The sequence below is a fragment of the Amblyomma mixtum genome, chromosome 3, assembly GCF_055824585.1.
Source record: "Amblyomma mixtum isolate Tamu chromosome 3, ASM5582458v1, whole genome shotgun sequence".
Classification (NCBI taxonomy): Eukaryota; Metazoa; Arthropoda; class Arachnida; order Ixodida; family Ixodidae; genus Amblyomma; species Amblyomma mixtum.
The window spans coordinates 188,638,377-188,657,934 of NC_143014.1; the positions used below are offsets into that span (position 1 = coordinate 188,638,377).

Consider the following 19,558-nt stretch of genomic DNA (forward strand, 5'->3'; position numbering starts at 1 on the left):
ACCAAGATTAGGGCTCTGCAAATTGCTGCCGTAGTGAATGTGTTAGTGCCCAAAATCTCAGAGTCATTTACTTGTCCCGATGGGCCATTTTTTTGAACAAATACTATACTAAACGCTCTTATTAACAGCAGGCATCCAAATTACTGCACCCCAAGGAAGGAAGTTGGATTATTTTAATGCTGGAGCGTTATTTGTGAATATCGGCAATGGAGATGTCTCTGATGGAGACTTTTCCGATAAGGAAACAGACTGACTCACTTGCATGCTAATTCAATGAAGATGAAGAAAGAACTGAAGAGGGAAGGAAGGAGAACCTCTGACCACAGGATTATTTAAAATGTAGGAGCTCTTCTTGTTCATTGGCAAGATAATGGTATTATCAACATGGCTTCACCTGTCATGGGCATAGGTGAAGCTGGTACAGTTCAAAGATAGAGTGAAGGTGCAAAACTTCACATCGACACTGAATACCCTCAAGTCATTGTCAAATACAACAAGTACATGATGGTGCCGACAAGCTAGAATTTTAACATCCCTGGACCCTGTACCCATGGTGCACAAAAACAAGGAAATGCCCAGTGCTGGTCACATCACATTTTGTTCAATTTTCCCTTTGCAACAGTTGGTTGGAATACCTCAGCTATGCAAACAATGAGCAAATGGCAAAAAAAAGCCCATAAGACTTGTTCACCTTTCAAACTGATATTGCTAATAGCTTATCACCTGCAAGAAAGCACATCTGAAGCAGCACGGTCATTTGAGCAATGAAAGCCAATCCGTGATCCCAAAGAAGCTTCACAAAGCTGAGCAGCTGCTGACAAACAAAATGTACTATGATTGGCGCAATCAAGTGCTCCAGCACGTGAGCACACCAAACGCTCAACAGAAGAGGATATGCGGAATCTTCTGTCTTCACAAAACAAATGTTTTTATCTCCTTCATCAGTAGTCCATTAAAGAATAATTCTGTGAAGTATATTCTGTCCTAAATAATCATTATCTATGCATAACCATTCCATGCATAGTCATTGTGAACAAAGAAGCCGTAGCGCTCCCGAAATGTCATTTGTGTTTGATCATGGTCAGTGACCAGTGAATCTCATCAAGCCACGATTCCTGACCAGACGGTATGCCGTCAACTGCCGACTACTGCATAACAACAAGTTAGAAAATTGAAGAACAAGCTCCATGAAGCAGCTTCGAGCTGTACTAATGTTTACAAATGAAGACACAATAGAAATGTGCTGAAATGTTAAAAAAAAATTATTTTTTTTTCCACTTCCAACAGGTCATCCGATCATGTTTATGCGATAAATAATTTTTCCTCTCAGCAGATTCGTTGTAAATGTCCGCGCATGCTGGATGCCCACCTAATCTAACAACAGGCCATCCATCACTGGCATGAAAGGCACAGCAAGAGAAACAGGCTAGAAGGAGATAGAGCATGTTTGCAGGAGGCCAGATCCCGCAAACATGCGGTGTGTGGAATGGGGGATGAATGTGCTCGAAAGGCTGGCTGCGAACATACTGCACGACAAAATTCTGCAGATCTCAAGATCCAAATGAAAGCTTATGGGCCCACCTCTCGATCAATAAAAGCCTACCCCCAAACCTCACAAGTGACCACTCACTGTACCCAACTACTGCAACACTCTCAGCAAAAAGCATTTACTACAGCTTACTTGTAGTACTAATGCCAGTGGCATGACCCCAACAGACATCCCCCACCCCTACCCAGAGTTATAACTCTCCCAAATGGCATCACCATCACTGGCATCAGGGCAAATGCCCAGTAAATTTATCACGCCTAAAAACCATGTACGACATTCATAAATCGTTTACAGCAGTGCATTATCCTTTATTGTAGAACTCTCAAGAAATAAAATAAAATATAAAAAAATGTGAGACGAAGCCCGCACCCAACCAGAGGTTATCGCAGGCAAACCAATTGAAAATAAAAGAAAAGGGGCCAATGTCCACAGAAAATTTAAGAACAACCAATAGGGGATATTCAAAATTCCGCAAGTGTGCTTTCCCACATAACAATGTTGTCCCAAACAAGATGGCTGACCATGCGTTTCCAGCTGAAAAAAAGCAAGAAAGACTGTTTTTTTGTTTGATTCTTCCAAAATACGTTTCTTACATTCTATCCACACCTTTAGCGCCTGTCCTGTAGCCCACGTAGTTCCTTTATAGCAAAGTCGGCCATCTTGTTTGGGGCAACATAGTTACATGGGAAAGTGCACTTGCGGAATTTTGAGTATCCCCTATTACAAGAGAAAAAAAAAGGCACAAATGATGGCCGGGCAAAAGTGATTTTTAGGGCAAGACGCCCCTGAAGGATTAAGAATTAAGAAGGACGAAATGAAAATGAAACAAGGATGGGTTCAGCGTGCAGAGATTCTTCAGATAGGCTTGCAGGCGGCCAGGAGGAGGGAAGGTGCGGGGATCTGTAGGAAGGAAGAAGAGACAAGAAAAGAAAGCAAGGAGAAAAGAAAAAAAAGGAGATAATGGGCTTAAGAAAGCAGAAGGGGTACATAAAAAAAGGGGAAATAGAAAAGTGAATCAGGATAAATGACAAAAACGCAGGTAAAGAAGCAAAGAAAAAGAATGAGTGAAATTAAAAATAATCAAACAAGTAAAAATGGAAAATATAACAGAAGAAAGAAAAGAAAAAGTAAAAAAGTTGAAAAACAAAAAGAATAAAAATAAACATGACAAAAAACAAAAAGCAAACAAAGCAAAACAAAGACTGCGTGTACATGCAAGGCGAGCAAATAGCAAGATCCACATGCCATCCACATGCCCGTGAGGCAGGGGCAGGGCCACGGCCCACCAAAACTGGCCATATGGTGCCCCCGACCACAGGAGACATGGGGAGGCGCAGAAATGGCAGGGAGGTCTACGAGCCATCCGGGCGGGAATAAACACGAGAGACAGGTGAAAGAACAGAATTGCAAACAGCAACGCGAATAAGCAAAGCACGAGACCGAGGGGAACCTAACAAAGACTGGAAGTCATGAGGGGAAAGAAAGTGCGGATAGCCGGGAAGGCATGCTGCTATGTCCGCGGTGAGAGGGCAGGCACGCAGCTAATGGACAACATCCCCCACAGCTGCCCCGCATGGACAGGAAGGCGAAGGAAGGAGGGCAAAACGATAGAAGTACGAGGGAAAACGACCGTGGCCAGTTAGGAGAGGGAAAAAGATCGGGGTGGAGGGAAAGAGAGTGGGAGACAGTTAATAGAGGGGACAAAAACAGCCAGGAGGGTGTCAGAGTGTTCCGCGGTCCAGGTGTCTGACCAAAGCCTGAGTACGGTGGTACGCATGCGGGTGCGCACTGACAAGGGCAACAGCCACGACAGTCGCAGGAGGCCTCATGCCGACGCCAGTGAGGCGGCCCAGTCAGCGAGCTCGTTGCCCCAGGCACCACAATGGGCGGGGACATGATACAGGAAGACAGGACGCTGAAGAGAAATGGAGGCAAAGGTGCGCTTGATGTCTTGGGCGCGTAAGTCGCTCGTGGAAAGAGAGTGAAGAGCCTGAAGGAGAGAAAGGCAATCAGAGTAGACATGCAAGGGTAACGGAGAGGGGGGCGCGCCGGGCATAACAACAAGCCTTGTGAAACGCAACAGCCTCTGCGCAGAAGGCACTTGAGGCTGTCTCGAGAGGAAACTGGCCCACGTTCCGCAGCGCGCCAAAAGACTAGAATGCGACGTAAGCAGCACCCGCAGAGTGGGACGTATAAGAATCGTCCGTGAATATATGAAGGCCAGGAAGGGAGGACTGAGAGGGAAAGTGAGAAGGAAGAAGACGGGTGAAGGAGAACGAGGAAGCCAGAGAGGGATGGTCGCACCAGGGATCAAAGCGGGGAAAGATATCAGAAGGTAGATGAGTGTGACCTCCAAAGGTGACAGGATCTACACCGTTTAAAAGGTTGTACTCTGCACAACCTTCACAGAGCACAGAGGCGATCCAATTCCAAGGGAAGGGGGGTACCCGGAGGAGTACCTGAAGCGCAGCCGTGCGCATTGTGCGAAATGCCCCTGTGATAGCGAGAAGAGGGACGCGCTGCACAGAAACAACCTTCTCCCGAAGGTGGGAATTGATGCTGTGAGACCACAAAGCAGGCGCGGCGAAAGTAAGAGTGGGTTGTATTACTAGGAAATAAAGCCTACATAGAGAAGAGGGAGGGAGGGAACGGTGGAACTATAGAAATGAGACCAGACGTGAAGTGAGGATCTCTGCCTTGTCGCGGAGGAAGAGATCATGAGGTAGAAAAGTGAGATGACGGTCGAAGACAACGGCTAAATTTTTGAATTCCTGTTTGAAACTTAAGAGGCGGCCCGAAAAGCGCACGGTGGGATTATGCTTTTCCTTCCGCCTACGCCATGGGAAAACAGCATACAAAATGTTTTTGTCCACAAGATCGTCACCTGCGAATGAGAGGTCCAACAGGCTATTCTGTCAAGGACGTCCGCACAAAACTGCTCCAGCTCGTGGCACGTGCGGGCCGGAGCCAGCACAATGGTATCATCGGAATACACCTGTATTATTACGCCAGGCGGCATTGGACACTCGAGAAGGTCTGCGATTATTATGTTCCATAAAAGGGGGTGAAACTGGGGATCCCTGAGGGCTGCCGAGAGTAGGGTTGGCAGACATAATGCAACACTGACTCTTCACTCTATAATGAGGATTCTTAAGCGCGATATGCTTTTAGCTCCTGTTGTCAGGGCGCAGTGGGCAACCTTGGCACCAGAATGGAGGGCGAACACTGCGGTGAACCAAAGGGAGAACACATGCGCAAACCAAAGGGCAAACACGCAGACAAACATAAACGAACTTTGGCGAAACTTTCTGTCTGCCCCCTGGTGCCTACGTGCTGCATTGCCGCCAGAGCAGCGCATGTGTCAACAGCGTCTTCCTAGTCCTGCAGTGGGCAAAGCCAGCGCGTGGCGCGAAGGAGCCTACCTCTGTCTAGTAGCCTGAGTGGCGCAAAGACACTACTCTCAATGTGTGAGCCGCAACTGTTGCGTAATCCATGCAACTGCGCGCAGTACCTTACGCCAACGGGTTAAGTGCCACACCAAGGGGTGGCGCATTGGCTCCGCAAGAGATAATGCCCTCTGCCGCCTGACTAACACTGCAAACAGATGGTTGTGTTTGGCCGAGATGAGACCTTACCTTGCAACAAGGTCAGTCACTACAATGTACTACCCCAATACTACAAAGCATTTCATGCTTACGCCTACCATTGACCATGAGAGAGAGTGCATTTTTTTTATGACCACCAGTTTGTTTTCCACACAGTTGAGCGGACTGGCACATTGGCAGCATGACATATTGTCTCAGCTGCATTCGCTCGCTGCGATCGTAGACATTCCTCTCATGGCAGTTAGTGTTTGTTATATCAAGGTCGACCGCCGCAACACCTTCGTTGCATGGAGTTCACACACGCACACACTTCAATGGAGGGAGGCAGCCTTGGGGAATTGAGAAACTTCATTATATCGAGGAATTCGCTACATGGAGATTGTTACATCCAGGTTAAACTGTACAGAGATACTAAGGTGACGTCGGAAAGCTGCGGAATGTGCGATGTGCTAGGACAATCAAAAGTGAGCTTTGTTCACAATTTTTGATGACCACGCATAAAGAAAATGTTTTTCTAAATTTATAATGCATATTTCACTAATTTTTTGCTACGAGATAAATGACAATCTGAGGATTACGCTGCAATATGCCACTCTCACTCTCGAATAAAAAAGAAAAATGAACTGAAAAACAGAAAATTATAAACAAACTGGCCATTTGATTTGCCGTGTCCCCCTTAAGAGCAAGAAGAAAAAAAAGTTGAGCAACAACAGAACAGGTACATCAAAAACCACTAGCCCTGGTAACATCCTTGCCAAAATAACCGAGTTGCCGTTACCACACCTCATGCTATCAGGAGACTCAATATCATCCAGAAGAGCATAGTGATGGCACAGGTTCACATCACACAGGTTATTCTCGCAGCCAACAAGGGTTGGTGACTGCAGCTTCTCCACTCCAGCGCCAGCCTACATTTTCTGTGGTCAGGGCAGCTCGTGGACACTTACCGCAGTTTTACTTGACATCCCAGACGCCTTCATCTGCTTTATCTTCTTTTCCTGCTTCTCATATTCCTTGATCAGTTCTTTTCTTCGTTGCACGTACATTTTCTTAAACTGGCCTGCAGTAAGCACACACTTGCAGTGTAGATTGTGACTAGCTGAACAAATGAAAAAAACTACACTACTGCACACTGTACTACTGCAAGAGATTAAGATTAGGCTGAGATTAGGAAGTTTGCAGGAATAAGGTGGCCGCAGTTGGCATAGGACAGGGTTAATTGGAGAGATATGGGAGAGGCCTTTGTCCTGCAGTGGATGTAAACTATATGTAAACTATTGAATGACGACAGTTTGGAGGCATGAGGTCTTGATAAGAGAACAATGCAGAGACAGTACATAGAAAAGTTGTGTTCTCTTGCCACATTCTGTCTATGCGCTCTCCTTCTGAGCAATACCCCCACTTTTTAATCTCCTTGCAAAAGTGCCTTATGTGCAGTGGGTCACATTTTGTGGTACGACTAAATATACTGATACACTGCAACAGACGATACAAACAAGCGAGCCACTGCAGGCGACAGCTAGCAGTTCTGTACTACTCTTCCTGCAATTGACCTTGCAGCGTGCACAAACTTCAACAATTTTACTACGCAATATGCCACTCTCACTTTTCAACAGAGACTCTAAAACAACTTGCAGGAAAGAATTGAATACAAAGCCAAAACTGCAGTAACCTCTATTAGCATCATGCCACGTGCTGTTAAGGCATGTGAAGGAAAGTGGTTTCATTTGCAAGTTTCAACTATTCCCATGCATGCTCTGGCTTTGCTTTGGGCACACATGAAGACAGGACATGCTGTCATGTACTACTTGTGTGCCAGTGGAAGGAGGCCACAACTGAGGCATCCAGTAGCTTTAGTTTCTGTTACATGTGTTAACACTACGAGGATGCCAACAATCAAAGACAGATGCAGTAATCACGCTGCATCATCGTCATCTACTTATACAAACAAAGATTAGTCATATGCCACTGACAGGTTGACACTACATGCTGTCATGCCACGTGTGTAAAGGCATGCAGCTAAACATGGCCTGGGATAAGCCACAGTACAAATGAACTGCAGCAAGCTTCTGCTCGTTTATTTGGTTTCCGGCACTTGAAAAGAACAAACATGTGAAACCGTCAATATCTGCATTGGAGTCTTCTCGCCTTTCCATACCTCAAATTTCTGGTGACAAATTTTCTCGCACACCAATGTAAATGCAGTTTGATTTCACAAAGTCAATGCCAGTCTAAAACCCACAACGTGCAGCATGAAGCAGACATGCATCTTGCAGCTTCCCAAAGTTTTACTGCAGGTGGCTCATGCAATTTAAAAATGAGCAGCTGAATGGGTACCTATGCAAATCACTGAATACAGAATAAACAGCAGTAATTATGCCAAATATGAATATTAAAAGCTGAGCTACTAAGTGTTTAGTGATGCATGAAATGATTAAAAGCCCCTAAAGCAAAGCAAAAGCTTATTTTGAGCTTGGTTCACAACTCACTGAAATTTCCTCTGTAGTAGTAGAGTTTCTGGTTGTCTAAATGGATGACGTCAGTGCAAACATTGTCTAAGAAGCTCTGATCGTGGGAAACCACCAGAAGAGTTTTCTTCCAGACTTGAAGATAGCTGCACACAAGTACGAAACCAATGCAAAATTTTAGAAAAAAAAAAATTGCCAGAAGATTCACCTGTTTACAGCAGAAAGGAGCAATTGACAAGAAAAAAAAAGTTTAAATAAAACAGCCTTGTGGAGTGAAGTTGTCATGCTCCAAGCTTTTCATCATGCTTATAAAACACAAATAATGCCTGTTGAAATTATGATGCAGTCAATCACGTGGCAAAGAAAGTTTGTTGGAATCATACACATATTTTCCTTATTTTTAGTCCAATCTTAATGAAACTGTACCACCTTGCTCAGTTTTTTATGCTGATTTCAACAATGAAATTACCTTTCTCATAGATTAGTTGGTTCAAAAGATAATTAATTTTAAGTAGTCATTCATTAGTACCTCAGTGCAAAAAAACTGCAAAAGAAAAATCATTTTTAACCCATGGCTACATAGTATGGTGAGTAAAGAGTGCAATAATCAAAACCCTTTTTCCATTTTACCCTCATTAGTAATATTACAGTACTTGGAATATCAATGTTCGAGATGTGAATGTAACGCATCGATAAACTTTGCGAAATTATAAATTTTTGAAGTGCGATTGAGCAAACCTACTTCGATTACTGCACACACTGTGCCTTCAGCTTCCCTTTGCAAACAATATGACATCTCTATCTGTCCTAGATGCTGGGTACTAAGACAGCCAGATGTCCCAAAATTTTCATGCCACTAAATTGTCTGCTCCTCCATAAACTCAGCCCACACGGTGATCTGAATATTATGGTCAAAATGTTGTAATTAGACTTCCAACTACTAAAAAAGTTTATACATTTGAAGTCTCCAAAGAGCCAAAATGGTGATTTCGGAGCAAAATACAGCAGCACTTCACACCCGTCGCTTCCAGTAACCACATCCCCGAAGGCTGCCCCCTTGGTCTTGGTCAAAAGACTGTATTCTTCCTTACATTCCAGTATTACTCGCTACTGTGAAATTCTCTCAGAATGACTGTGGTCAGGGTTCATGCTGGTTTTCAGCCATGAAATTCAAGGATTTTCAAGGACTTCCAAGGACCCCCCACTATGTCTTTCAAGGACTTAGCAACACAGCATTTTATTAAAGAAACATTTCTTACATCTCACGTATCTAGCATTTATTGCACAAGAGACTTTTAACATAAAAAATAAACCTCTCTTGAGGGCGGTTTACCAAAAAAGAGTTGCTAGTAAGAGCGGTAACTCCGATACCAACAAAATTCCTGCCGTTTCTACCCAGAGCTGCACCTCAGATCTGTCCTGCGTCTCGAAGCTTCGCTGTTGAAAGCGTCGTGGAACTTGACTACATCTTTATTTCATTATAAGCTGATGGATTTGACATCTAGCCGTACCAAAAGCAGACCTTTCATTCAGCTCTGCCCGCTTTAGACGCGCCGTCGGCTGCGGTTTCGGTGCGAAACAGGCTAGGCCTAGCAACGACTACGGCGGCCAAGCAGAAGCGTAGTCCGCCGCCAGATGTGCCTGCGTGCGGCATCATTGCGGAAAGATTGGCACCTGAGCCAGCATGCTCATTCTTTGCTTTAAATCATTCTAATAACACAGCTGTTTCGACTTTTCTGGTGCGAACTTTATGTATGTACAGCGAGGCAAGCGGTGCACAATCACAGTTGCCCGCATTAAGGAAAAATTTCCTGCAAGGCAGCACAGCTGTGGGCGACGCTGAAGCCCCTATAACTTTGATTTTTCTATGGTGGACAGAAAAATTTACAGAATGGCTTTAGGTGAATCCTGCATTGCGTTAGCAGAGCGACGCATGTATGCTTGCTGTGTGCCGGTGAACCGCTTGCGTCGCAACTGTGTAGGCTCCCTACGCTTACAGCACACCAGGTTCTGTGCCCGAACTGCGTTTGCACTGTGTCTCTTTTCCCTTCACGCCAAAACCTTGCTCTTGGGGCAGGTTACGGGGTGACGGTAGCCATGTGTGGCGTCGGGCGAAGACAGTGGGGCTTCGTCTGTGTTTACGCAGAGCTCTTGCTGAAGGGACAGCGATCAAAGCCGCAGAGGTGGAGCTCCGGTAAAGTTATCTCCAACAAGATAATTTGTGAAAAAAGAAAATTTAAAGGATGCTAGCGCTTTTCCATGGCTGCCTCCCTCACCACACCAGAACTCAAGGGTTTTCAAGGACCCTATGAAAATTCCCGGACTCTCAAGGCCCTTGAAAACTCCTTCCAAATTCAAGGGTTTTCAAGGACCCGCATGGACCCTGTGTGTTGCCCTTTCTCTTGGGCCTCTACAACAACCTCCGAATGGCTGGCGTACGCACTTCAAAAGAGATTTTCTCGCCAACATGGCTAGCCTTATGGTAGTATTCATTGTTTTTACGTTGCAATTTCAATCTTATATCATCGAAGTCAGAAAGAACTGAACTATGAAGCTATGCTATTTTTTTATGGCTGAGTCGAAGATATCAAATTTTTCTAACAAAATTGTCACCTAATTAGAATAATGGAAGGCAGTGGGCGAGTTGGTTTTCTATTGTGATAGTGAATGTGCTCAAAAAGACAAGAACAGAAAAAAAAAGTGACATACAAAGGGCTTTGTATGTCTCTCTCTCTTTTTTTTTTTCTGTCGTCCTTTTTGTATGTCTCTCTTATTTTTCTGTCATCCTTGTCTTTTTGAGCACTTTCACTGTCACCTAATTAGATTTCATAATTATGGTGGTTCGACATAACTGAACATTTTTATTTGATGATATACCTCAATAACTGTATAAATAACATAGCTCCGCATGGCACGTCTCTGTCTACAGCTCCATTTCAATCGGAACCAAAAAATATTGAAGTGTCTTAACGACCTATAAGAAATGGACCAATTATGTTCTCATAATATGGGAAGTAACTGAGATATACTAAAATTAATTATGTTTCTGAAAAGAGGAGGAAGAAATACATATACACATCTAATTTCATTACCATATGTATAATAACACATACTTTCACTTTAAGACCAGCGTCTCCCCTTTCTTGCAATTTTCATCAAGTTCATAAAGCCAGGAAAACTTCTAATTTTAATTTACAGAGATTGTCCCTGTTGTCCATGCTCTGTTTTTTTGCACTTCGAGCCAGAAGAGATGGTTTTTTTCAGCCCTCTTCATCAGTGACCAAACGCATATGCTCTTGTGACACGGTTCTACAGGGAAGTCACTTGGCCACAAAGCAATGTTTACACTGTGCTCATCGAACTGCGCGCAAGAAGACTGCTGATACTTACAAACAGCTAGTGTCGAGTGGAACAGCGCTACACAAAGGGACGAAAGCAAACGCCAAGCGCTGTTCCACACAAAATGCTAACGAGTTGGCCCAATCATCTACGCCAGTAAACAGCCAATGCCAAAAGTGCAATATCTCACTGTACTGCACTTTGCAATTGGTCTGTTTGGTTTGGTTTATGGGGTTTAACGTCCCAAAGCGACTCGGGCTATGAGGGACACCGTAGTAAAGGGCTTCAGAAATTTTGACCACCTGGGGTTCTTTAACATGCACTGACAGCGCACAATAGGCCTCCGGAATTTAGCCTCCATCGAAATTCAACCTCCGCAGCTGGGATTGAACCGGCATCTTTCAGGTCAGCAGACGAGCACCATAACCACTGAGCCACATTGAGACAATCTTTAGAAGTGTAAGTTCTACATACAAAAGAAGAAAGTGTTACCAACACAAAAAATTGGCTGGGGCTTAGCTAAGGTTAAGCCTGGATATCTCGAAGCGAAAAGCTGCGGTGATCCGCGATAAACACGCGCTTGCAGCGAACGTCAAACGATGACGCATATCGCGCGACCGCGTGCGCCTGTTCTATGGGCAAGCACGCCTTATATGTATACCCCTCCTTTCAAATGCACACTGCGCACGGCTGTGGCGAAAGGTAAAATGGTGGCGAGGAGAAGTGGCGGCGCACATGCGCAGTAGCGCGCGGCGTGAAGTCACTCGTGCTACGACATACGCCGGCTCACGCGAAACGCGGTGTTGACTAGCATAGTGAAGCTTTTCGCTTCAGAAGTTAAATTGTAACTCGATTCCCAATCTGTACTTACATATAGCTTCACAATGCAACGCCCAGTATAAGCCTCATAATTTTAGTGGTGTATATGCATGGAACTTCAAAGTTGAAGGCACAACGAGTCATCTGCTGCTCTTAAATGCAATTAGACACCACCCAAAGTCTGCACGTTTAAAACTATGACAATAATAATACCAATGGATGGGCTGGTCATGTTAAGGTATGACCAGCAATGGATGCAGTGGTCACAATTTGCCTTCTTCAAGCCCGACTGCCATGGCATGATGATGCCCCTGCCCATTTGACTCGTGCGCAACAGCTGGTGGGACATTAGTCCGAGGGCTCTGCTGGTGAAAAATAGCCTGGCCACATAGTTTCGGTTTCACTTTTCCCGAGTTTTGCGCCAATGCACGACAGTGCCGGCTATCCGCAACACATCAGCCAGCCAGCCGAGCACACAGATGCACGTTGATTCGGACGCTGGTGGACCACAGGTCTCTCTCTGTTTCTTTTCTTCTTTTCTTTCAGAAGGCGCCTTGCTGTTTTCCAAGCTTCAACCCGCATGATTATTCCGTTTCCGTACGCCGAAGATGAGAGCGACACACGTTATTAGCACCTAGTGCGCTGCAATGCCGCTTGTGCGGAGGCTCCACAACACTTATGTTACACCGTTTAGAAAGCCGCGGAGACCTTTGCTACTTTGAAACAGTTATGCTTCAACATTCTCAGCATGCAGTGAAGCATCGACAGAGAAGTGAAAGCTCATTTTAGCTGTGCAGTTTTCATCTCACAAGGAGACAGCAGTGTCCCAGGTTTTCATCAAAGAAATTTGCTACAATGCAAACGGTTTTTAGCATTTTTTTTCTCTAGGAGCCGTTCATCAACTACCACTTTCAGATAATTGAGACGTTTTTCCCAGTCCCTCCAAGTCCAAATCTACGAGGTTTGACTGTACAAATTTCATCCCATGCAAGGCACACCAGGGAGAAAATAAGCAAGAAAGTAGCACTTTTCAGTAAAAGCACGCTGATGATGGGACACCAAACTAAGAACACCAACAAATCCAAAATTGCGTCTGTGCGTGTGCACGGCAGTTTAGAGCTTCCGGCTTCTATTTGACCCCACATGTGCTGAAAGCAAATTAATAACACATGTCCATGGTGAGTGCTTCTATGAGGAGCTCAGCAACAAACATTGGTAAACATGAACCAGGTGTGTACAGAGCCACAGTCACTGACATAAAGCACTAAGTTTTGTTGGTTGTGCGCATGCAGTGAGGTTTACTGACCGCTACATTTTACAGCTGGCTACTGTTGCTTGGGGTTGCTGGCCCCAAAAATGTTTTGGTTGGTTGCCAGCTGAAAATGCACACTGCTCAAAAATTTTTTTTCCCATTTTTTTTGACCGGCACCCGCTTTCTTTGGCGCAGCTCAGGTTCACTTTTGATCAATTGGCCACTTCTGGAGCAGAAAGATGCAGGAAAATGCGAATTTATTGGTTTGGTTTGGTTTATGGGGATTAAGGTCCCAAAGCGACTAAGGCTATGAGAGACGCCGTAGTGGAGGGCTCCGGAAATTTCGACCACCTGGGGTTCTTTAACATGCACTGACATCGCACAGTACACGGGGCCTCTAGAAGTTCTCCTCCAAAGAAATTCAACAGCCGCGACCGGGATCGAACCCGCGTCTTTCGGGTCAGCAGCCAAGCATCATAACCACTGAGCCACCGCGGCGGCTACGAATTTATTAAAATGGTGCAAATGCAGCAGCTGCACCACTGTTGTACAGCTGTGCAACATACAGAAAACCAAGCCAAGTTGACCTTGAATCGTGCGCAAACTTGAATTTGTGTCCAATATGGCCTTGGTTTTCGTGCCCTACTTCGCCGCCATTTCAGGATGACATCTGACTAAGATTACTGAGAATGAGAGCTAAAAAGCATTTCATACTTGTCAGAAAGCACATCCTACATTGTGAGCTGCAGCTTTGGAGCAATTGTTTCTAGGCATTCCATTGACCAATTTTAGAATTATACTCAACTTTTTTGGCACTGTTCAATTCAAGCTATATTCTACTATCGGCACAAAACTAAAAAACAATGCATTTCATGCATGCTCCCCTGCGCAAAGATAGAAGAAAAAAATAAGGAAGCTGAGCCCACATTTCAACTTTTCTTATACCTCCTAACACTCTAAACAATCTCCAATCAGCTGAAATAGCGGGAATAATCTGGCTCTCAACTGCAGTAGAAAGTCCAGTGGTGCAGTACAGTGAAACCCCGAAAGCCACTACAGCGAAATTTCCACCACAACAAAGTACTGAAGCGAAAGCTTCACTACAGGACCTAGGGCTTCAATCGCGGACCGTGTAAATTTGACCTTCAGCTGAGTTAGAGGTCAAACCATGAAAAAAAGAGAAAGAAGACATTGAATAAACATCCATGACTGGGAGTCGAACCCACGGCTGCGCGCACAGATCTCCCTTAAGGACCGTTCAGCGAGACCATTAGGCTATCGCCGCAGCCAACACGCCTCGTGTTGAACTGCACTACTCTCTCAGGCTGTGCACTGGAGAGCGTCGTCTCCATCAGCTTCCATCTGCTCCATCCCGCGGCACTGCCCGCTCACCGCTGTCTTCTACATAGCACCAATCCGTGCTTTCGCTCCGATTCGAAAGCAGTAAACATTCTCTGTAGTTTTTTCCGATTCCCCATCAGCAAACCATGCAAGGCAATGCAATTATTTCCCCAACAACAAACGATTTTCGGAACAAGGTTCCGTTTCAACAAAAGTTTTTCTGAGTGAGCAGCCAATTTTTTTTTTTCTGCACAACCCCATATGCCCTTATTATGCTAGGTTTCACCAAAAAAGGCTGACAAAGTCAGTTTGAACTTTCAATAGCGCAAGTGACACTCCCTGCGGAATCAAAATTGATGTGCAGATATGTGTGCACAAAGATGCGATGCAACGCACGACTGCCGTGACAGTTTTGCTGATGGCTCGGACTCTGTGGTTGTGAACCGCCGCCGTTCGTGTGAGATGGCTTTCAAATGTTACGCTCACTTTGATAGTGAAAGCGCCATGGCGCCAATTTCCAAACAGTGAAAGAACAAAGCTGACACATTTTTGGCAAATAAGGGTTGTTCCTGAACTGTACTGTCCAATCTGGCCCGATTTCACGACAATGAAGCTTCTGCTTCAGGGAAATTTATCGCCTGTTCCCTGGATTTTGTTGCAGCGGGATCCGACTGTAACAGCGTCTGCATCCATGGCTCATGAATAACTCATGAGTCATATACTTACTTATCAAGCCAAATGACAGCGTTGAGGTCCAAGTGATTGGTAGGTTCATCCAACAAAAGCAAAGTAGGCTCAAGAAAAAGGGCCCTGCAAAAAAGCATTTGTGAAGCAGTTACTGTAAACACCCGCATAAAATACAAGGTGTATTCAGGGATAGCAAAAAAACGGAAAGAAAAGTTTTCATTCACGTATATTGCAAGTAAGGAAGGGCTCAAAGGCATACCGGAAGTGGCAGAAGACAAACGCCCTCCAATTAGTTGTGTACGCCGGCATGCCGGATACGATGTATGTAGCACAAGCAGCAGGTACAGGGGCACCGCGCTCGTGCCCACTCGCATCCTACGCCGCGAGTATGTGCAGGCCAGTTGCACAAGTCAGCCCGTATAGAGAGTTTCGTTTAGAAGCCATTCTCGCCAGACTGCAGTCACCACTACGTGACAATATCGTAAAACGCAACCCTTAAACACACTACACCCAACAGGGAGCGAGCATGTGCAACTGTCCTGCATACTCCTGGGGACTCAATAACATGGAAAAAAAGAAAATGAAAGCCCACGCAGAAATAACTTCGTTGCAAATCATCTTGCTTCTTGCTGCCACCGCAGCATGATCATTCTTGACAAATGCAATAAGAGTATTGTCATTATCAAAGCTCATTTGTGGACGAAAAATGCGCCTCTTTACAGCTGGAATTCTGCAGTGTATTTATGTTCACCCAAGCACAACTGCTTCTCAGGAACACCATGCAAAAAACATGCTTAACAACAGTGTACAGAGTGTCTAGTGAGCCTTCCAGAAATCAGTAAGCTCCACCAAAAGTGCTTTGCTGCTTTCCCTTAGTTGCAATGCACATCTGTGTTGGGGTACAGCACGGAACACCCCAGAACTTGCTTCAAATTCTGTCAGAATTTACTTAAAGGAAAGCCTAAATAGTTTTTTGAGAATTCGAGGTGATTCAAGGCTTCGAATGTACGAAGCATCTAGGTGCAGCATGCAAAGTACTTTTGTGGAAGGAATGGTGATGTAACCGCCGATTAAAACAGTGACATTGTTCAGACTTCTCCTCACTGTGTCGAGAAGTGCGAAGGAACCCGAGATGACGTCACTAATGCCAAAATTTCAAATTCCCCCTGCCTTCGCACACATGCTGGCATGTGTAGTCTGATGCTGCCAAACGTATCGTTGACTTTACCTTCCACAGCACTGGTTTTCGCCTATCTAGCAACTGTTCTTTCACAGCAAACGTAGCACCGCCATACATGAAATCCCTATTATGGACCCTTCCTGACGCCGTGCACTGCGGAGGAGCCTGAATGCTTATGTAACTTTATTTCACGACTATACATCACCATTCCAAATGCTAGCAATAAAGACTTCGCATTGTTTACCTGTAAGTTTCACATATTCGACCCCTTTACGCTTATAAAATTCTAAAATCTCTTCAGTTGCCCTTTAACCAAAGTATAACATACACAAAGGTTATGCTGACTAGAACTATCCAAGCTATGGTCCACAAACATATGCAGTACTGCTTCGCCAAAATCTTGCTCCAATGCTCATCCACTTACTGTCCACTTAGATGTCCTTCAAATCAGTTCTATGTGTCTTCACTACAATCAAGAAAAGATCTGTTCACTTCTTTTTCACCTCCTGAAAAGCAGGACAATAAAGGCACTATCGCTGCAACCTTCACTTCTTTCACAAAACAAAAGTGCTCCCGTCCATGCTAGAGGGAGACTGCAAGACACAATCAGTCACTTAGTATTAAAACTGCAACTCATACAGATTGGTGCGGCTAACGGCAAATCATCGGCGAGGGTCTTCTCAAATGCAACTGCTGCGTAAAGGGCTTCCAACCTACTAATGGGGGAAAGGGCAAGAACATATGCCTGCACTGAAAATGGTGAGCACACAAGGCAGAAGCACGTGGCATGGGGGACCTAACATGTTGCGCTGCGCAAAGATAGTTTTCCTGCTCACGCTGCTCCAAGGAACAAGAAGCTCAGAGCCGAGAAAAAGGGCTGTCAGCTAGTGGTTTGCACTTCTTGCATGTTGTACAGCAGCCAACAAGCAAGCATATCCTAGCACACTGCTCTCTAGCACACGATTTCGGCACTGTGTTGATAGCCAATGAGTGTTGCTTCTACTGCCGGCTTAGTGAATTTACAGCGGTACATTAGGCGAGTCCACCTGGTCACTAAATTAGCACCCCTGATTTGCTATAGCAAAACTACAGGGCAGACCATTGTGCCCAACCAAAACTACATGAAAAACAATTTAGAAGGCAATATTTCGCTACAACATGAGGTAACAAGAGGATGGACAGCAATTCATAGCACAGTGCCCTAACCACTAAGAAGATATTCATGCTAGATACAAAAAACAACAGTAGAAATGGACACGAAATCCTCTCACCTTGCAAGGGACACTCGCATCCTCCAGCCGCCAGAAAACTGCCTAGTTGCCCTATCCTGCATTTCACGCGTGAAGCCCAAACCAGCCAGAATACGCCGGGCACGTGCTTCGGCCGAGTCTGCACCAATCAGCTGAAGTTCCTCGTAAACCTGCATGAAACAGTTCCTGGGAATCAGCACAGCTTGTACCATTTGACAAATGCAGACCACACAGAAATTCTGATAAAGCACATGATTTTGATGCTGACTTTTTGAAAAACATGCTAAAAAAAATGCTGCAAATAAAGAACCCATGCAACAAATTTTTAACCTCTCCTGCATATCATAAGACTGCACAACAAAAAAATTAAAATACAAGAACGACTACAACAAGCTTTGGTAGCTTCAAGTGACTACAGTGCAAAATGTAATGTCCCCAAAATAAAAAGCTAATCTCTGGCATATGTTTTGCGGGGTACTAAAAACTGTGCACCACCACAAGTACCCCGCAAAACTTGAGCTGCGAATTTGCTAGAAAAGCAAAGAAAACGCCGCTTACCTCTGTCTAACAAGAAAAGGCATGGTTTTATCGCCATGAAACTTTTGCGCAGTTCAGCCAAATTTCAAGTAACGCAATACTAGCGAACAGACAACCACCGTAATGAGTTTGTCATATCAAAGTTGACTGTTGCAACGCCTACATTGCATGGAGTTGACAAATATACTCGCTTCGACGGAGGCAGCGCTGGACAACTCAGAAACTTTGTAATATGAAGGAATTTGCTACATCGAGGTTCTTTACATCCAGGTTTAACTGTATATACATGAACTGATTCAATTCGCTCCATAACATAGAAAAAACCATAATTTTTGTTGGTTATTGATATTTATTTTAAAAACTCAAGTGCCAACTAAGACTGCATCAGTATATCAAAACTATGGCTAATCAATCAGATTCTTCATTAAAGGGACACTGAAAAACTCCACGTTTTTGTTTTTCATAAACATCGGTTCTTTTGTTTTTTCTGGATCTGTTATGCTTGTCCAGCAGCAGAAGACTCATTCAATACTGAGAAAACTGCCTTTAAAATTTTTCCCATCACTCATTTCAAACTCATGCTGTCCACACTGGAAAGGACTCTGTGATCACCAATATGAAGTGAATGGCAGTGTAGCCTAGCTTCTCGGATCCACAACTAACAGTGTCAATGCACCGCAGTTTACTTGTAAAATCTGCCAGTGATGGCAACACCTCTATTCCATGTTTTGGCCTCATCTAGCTTATGAAAGCTTTGTTTTCCATGCAAGTAACATCTTTGTCGGCAGAATGTGGTAACCTATTAATAAAGGCAAACTTCAATTTGTCTGCATTGTCCCTTTAAAAATCGTCAATGTGATCAATGATGAAGTCTGAAACATTTATTCACAAAATTAGGAACAAGCATAAACAGAATACCCAATAAGACACATTTGTCATTATGTTAAACTGTGCTGTGACAATTAAAATGTAATATACATAAATTGTGTGCCATGTTCATGTCTAAGGCTTCAGCCATACCAATCCAGAAAATTTATTCTTTTCCTTGTGGACCATAAAGTGAGAATGTGCAATGCTTGTGCCATGTGGTGAAGCAGTTGCACGAAGCACTCTCCATTCCCTTCCTAGGCATGCGGCATAACAGTTCAGAAAAATAAGGCGTCTAGAAGCTTCTGATACAGCAGCCGATCGATTTTTCTAATTCCAGCAATTCTGACCTGCGTGATATCTCAGACTTCACTGAGGAGTCGTTACACACCTCATAGAAACATACATATCCACGGCCAATATTTCAGACTCCATGGAGACTGAAAGTTCCGATTTTTCACATTGAACTAGGCACCAGCAATTTAAACTGGAAGGACTGGCTTAAATAGGTTTGGCTATTTGTCCATCGTTGCCACTCAAGTTAATGGTATGCTCAGCTTTGTCATTGCGGTAGCGTACAAAGAGCATACAATCGCATTGAAAAGGGGACAGCACAAGCATCCGCCATGACGGTTCCATTCCTCAGCGTTCATGATCGTCACTG

The 19,558-nt window shown here is 44.4% G+C and overlaps 1 protein-coding gene across 1 annotated transcript in view; it reads right to left on the minus strand.

Annotated features, from left to right (window-relative positions):
* The window catches only part of LOC149353027 (ATP-binding cassette sub-family F member 1), a 50,712-nt gene that overhangs the window by 21,759 nt on the left and 9,395 nt on the right, over nucleotides 1-19,558 (minus strand). The window contains exons 6-9 of the mRNA XM_089582228.1: nucleotides 17,512-17,660; nucleotides 15,100-15,183; nucleotides 7,644-7,768; nucleotides 6,102-6,214 (exon numbers count right to left, since the gene is read on the minus strand). Coding sequence (XP_089438354.1) covers nucleotides 6,102-6,214; nucleotides 7,644-7,768; nucleotides 15,100-15,183; nucleotides 17,512-17,660 — 471 coding nt within the window. The remainder of the gene's footprint in view (nucleotides 1-6,101; nucleotides 6,215-7,643; nucleotides 7,769-15,099; nucleotides 15,184-17,511; nucleotides 17,661-19,558) is intronic.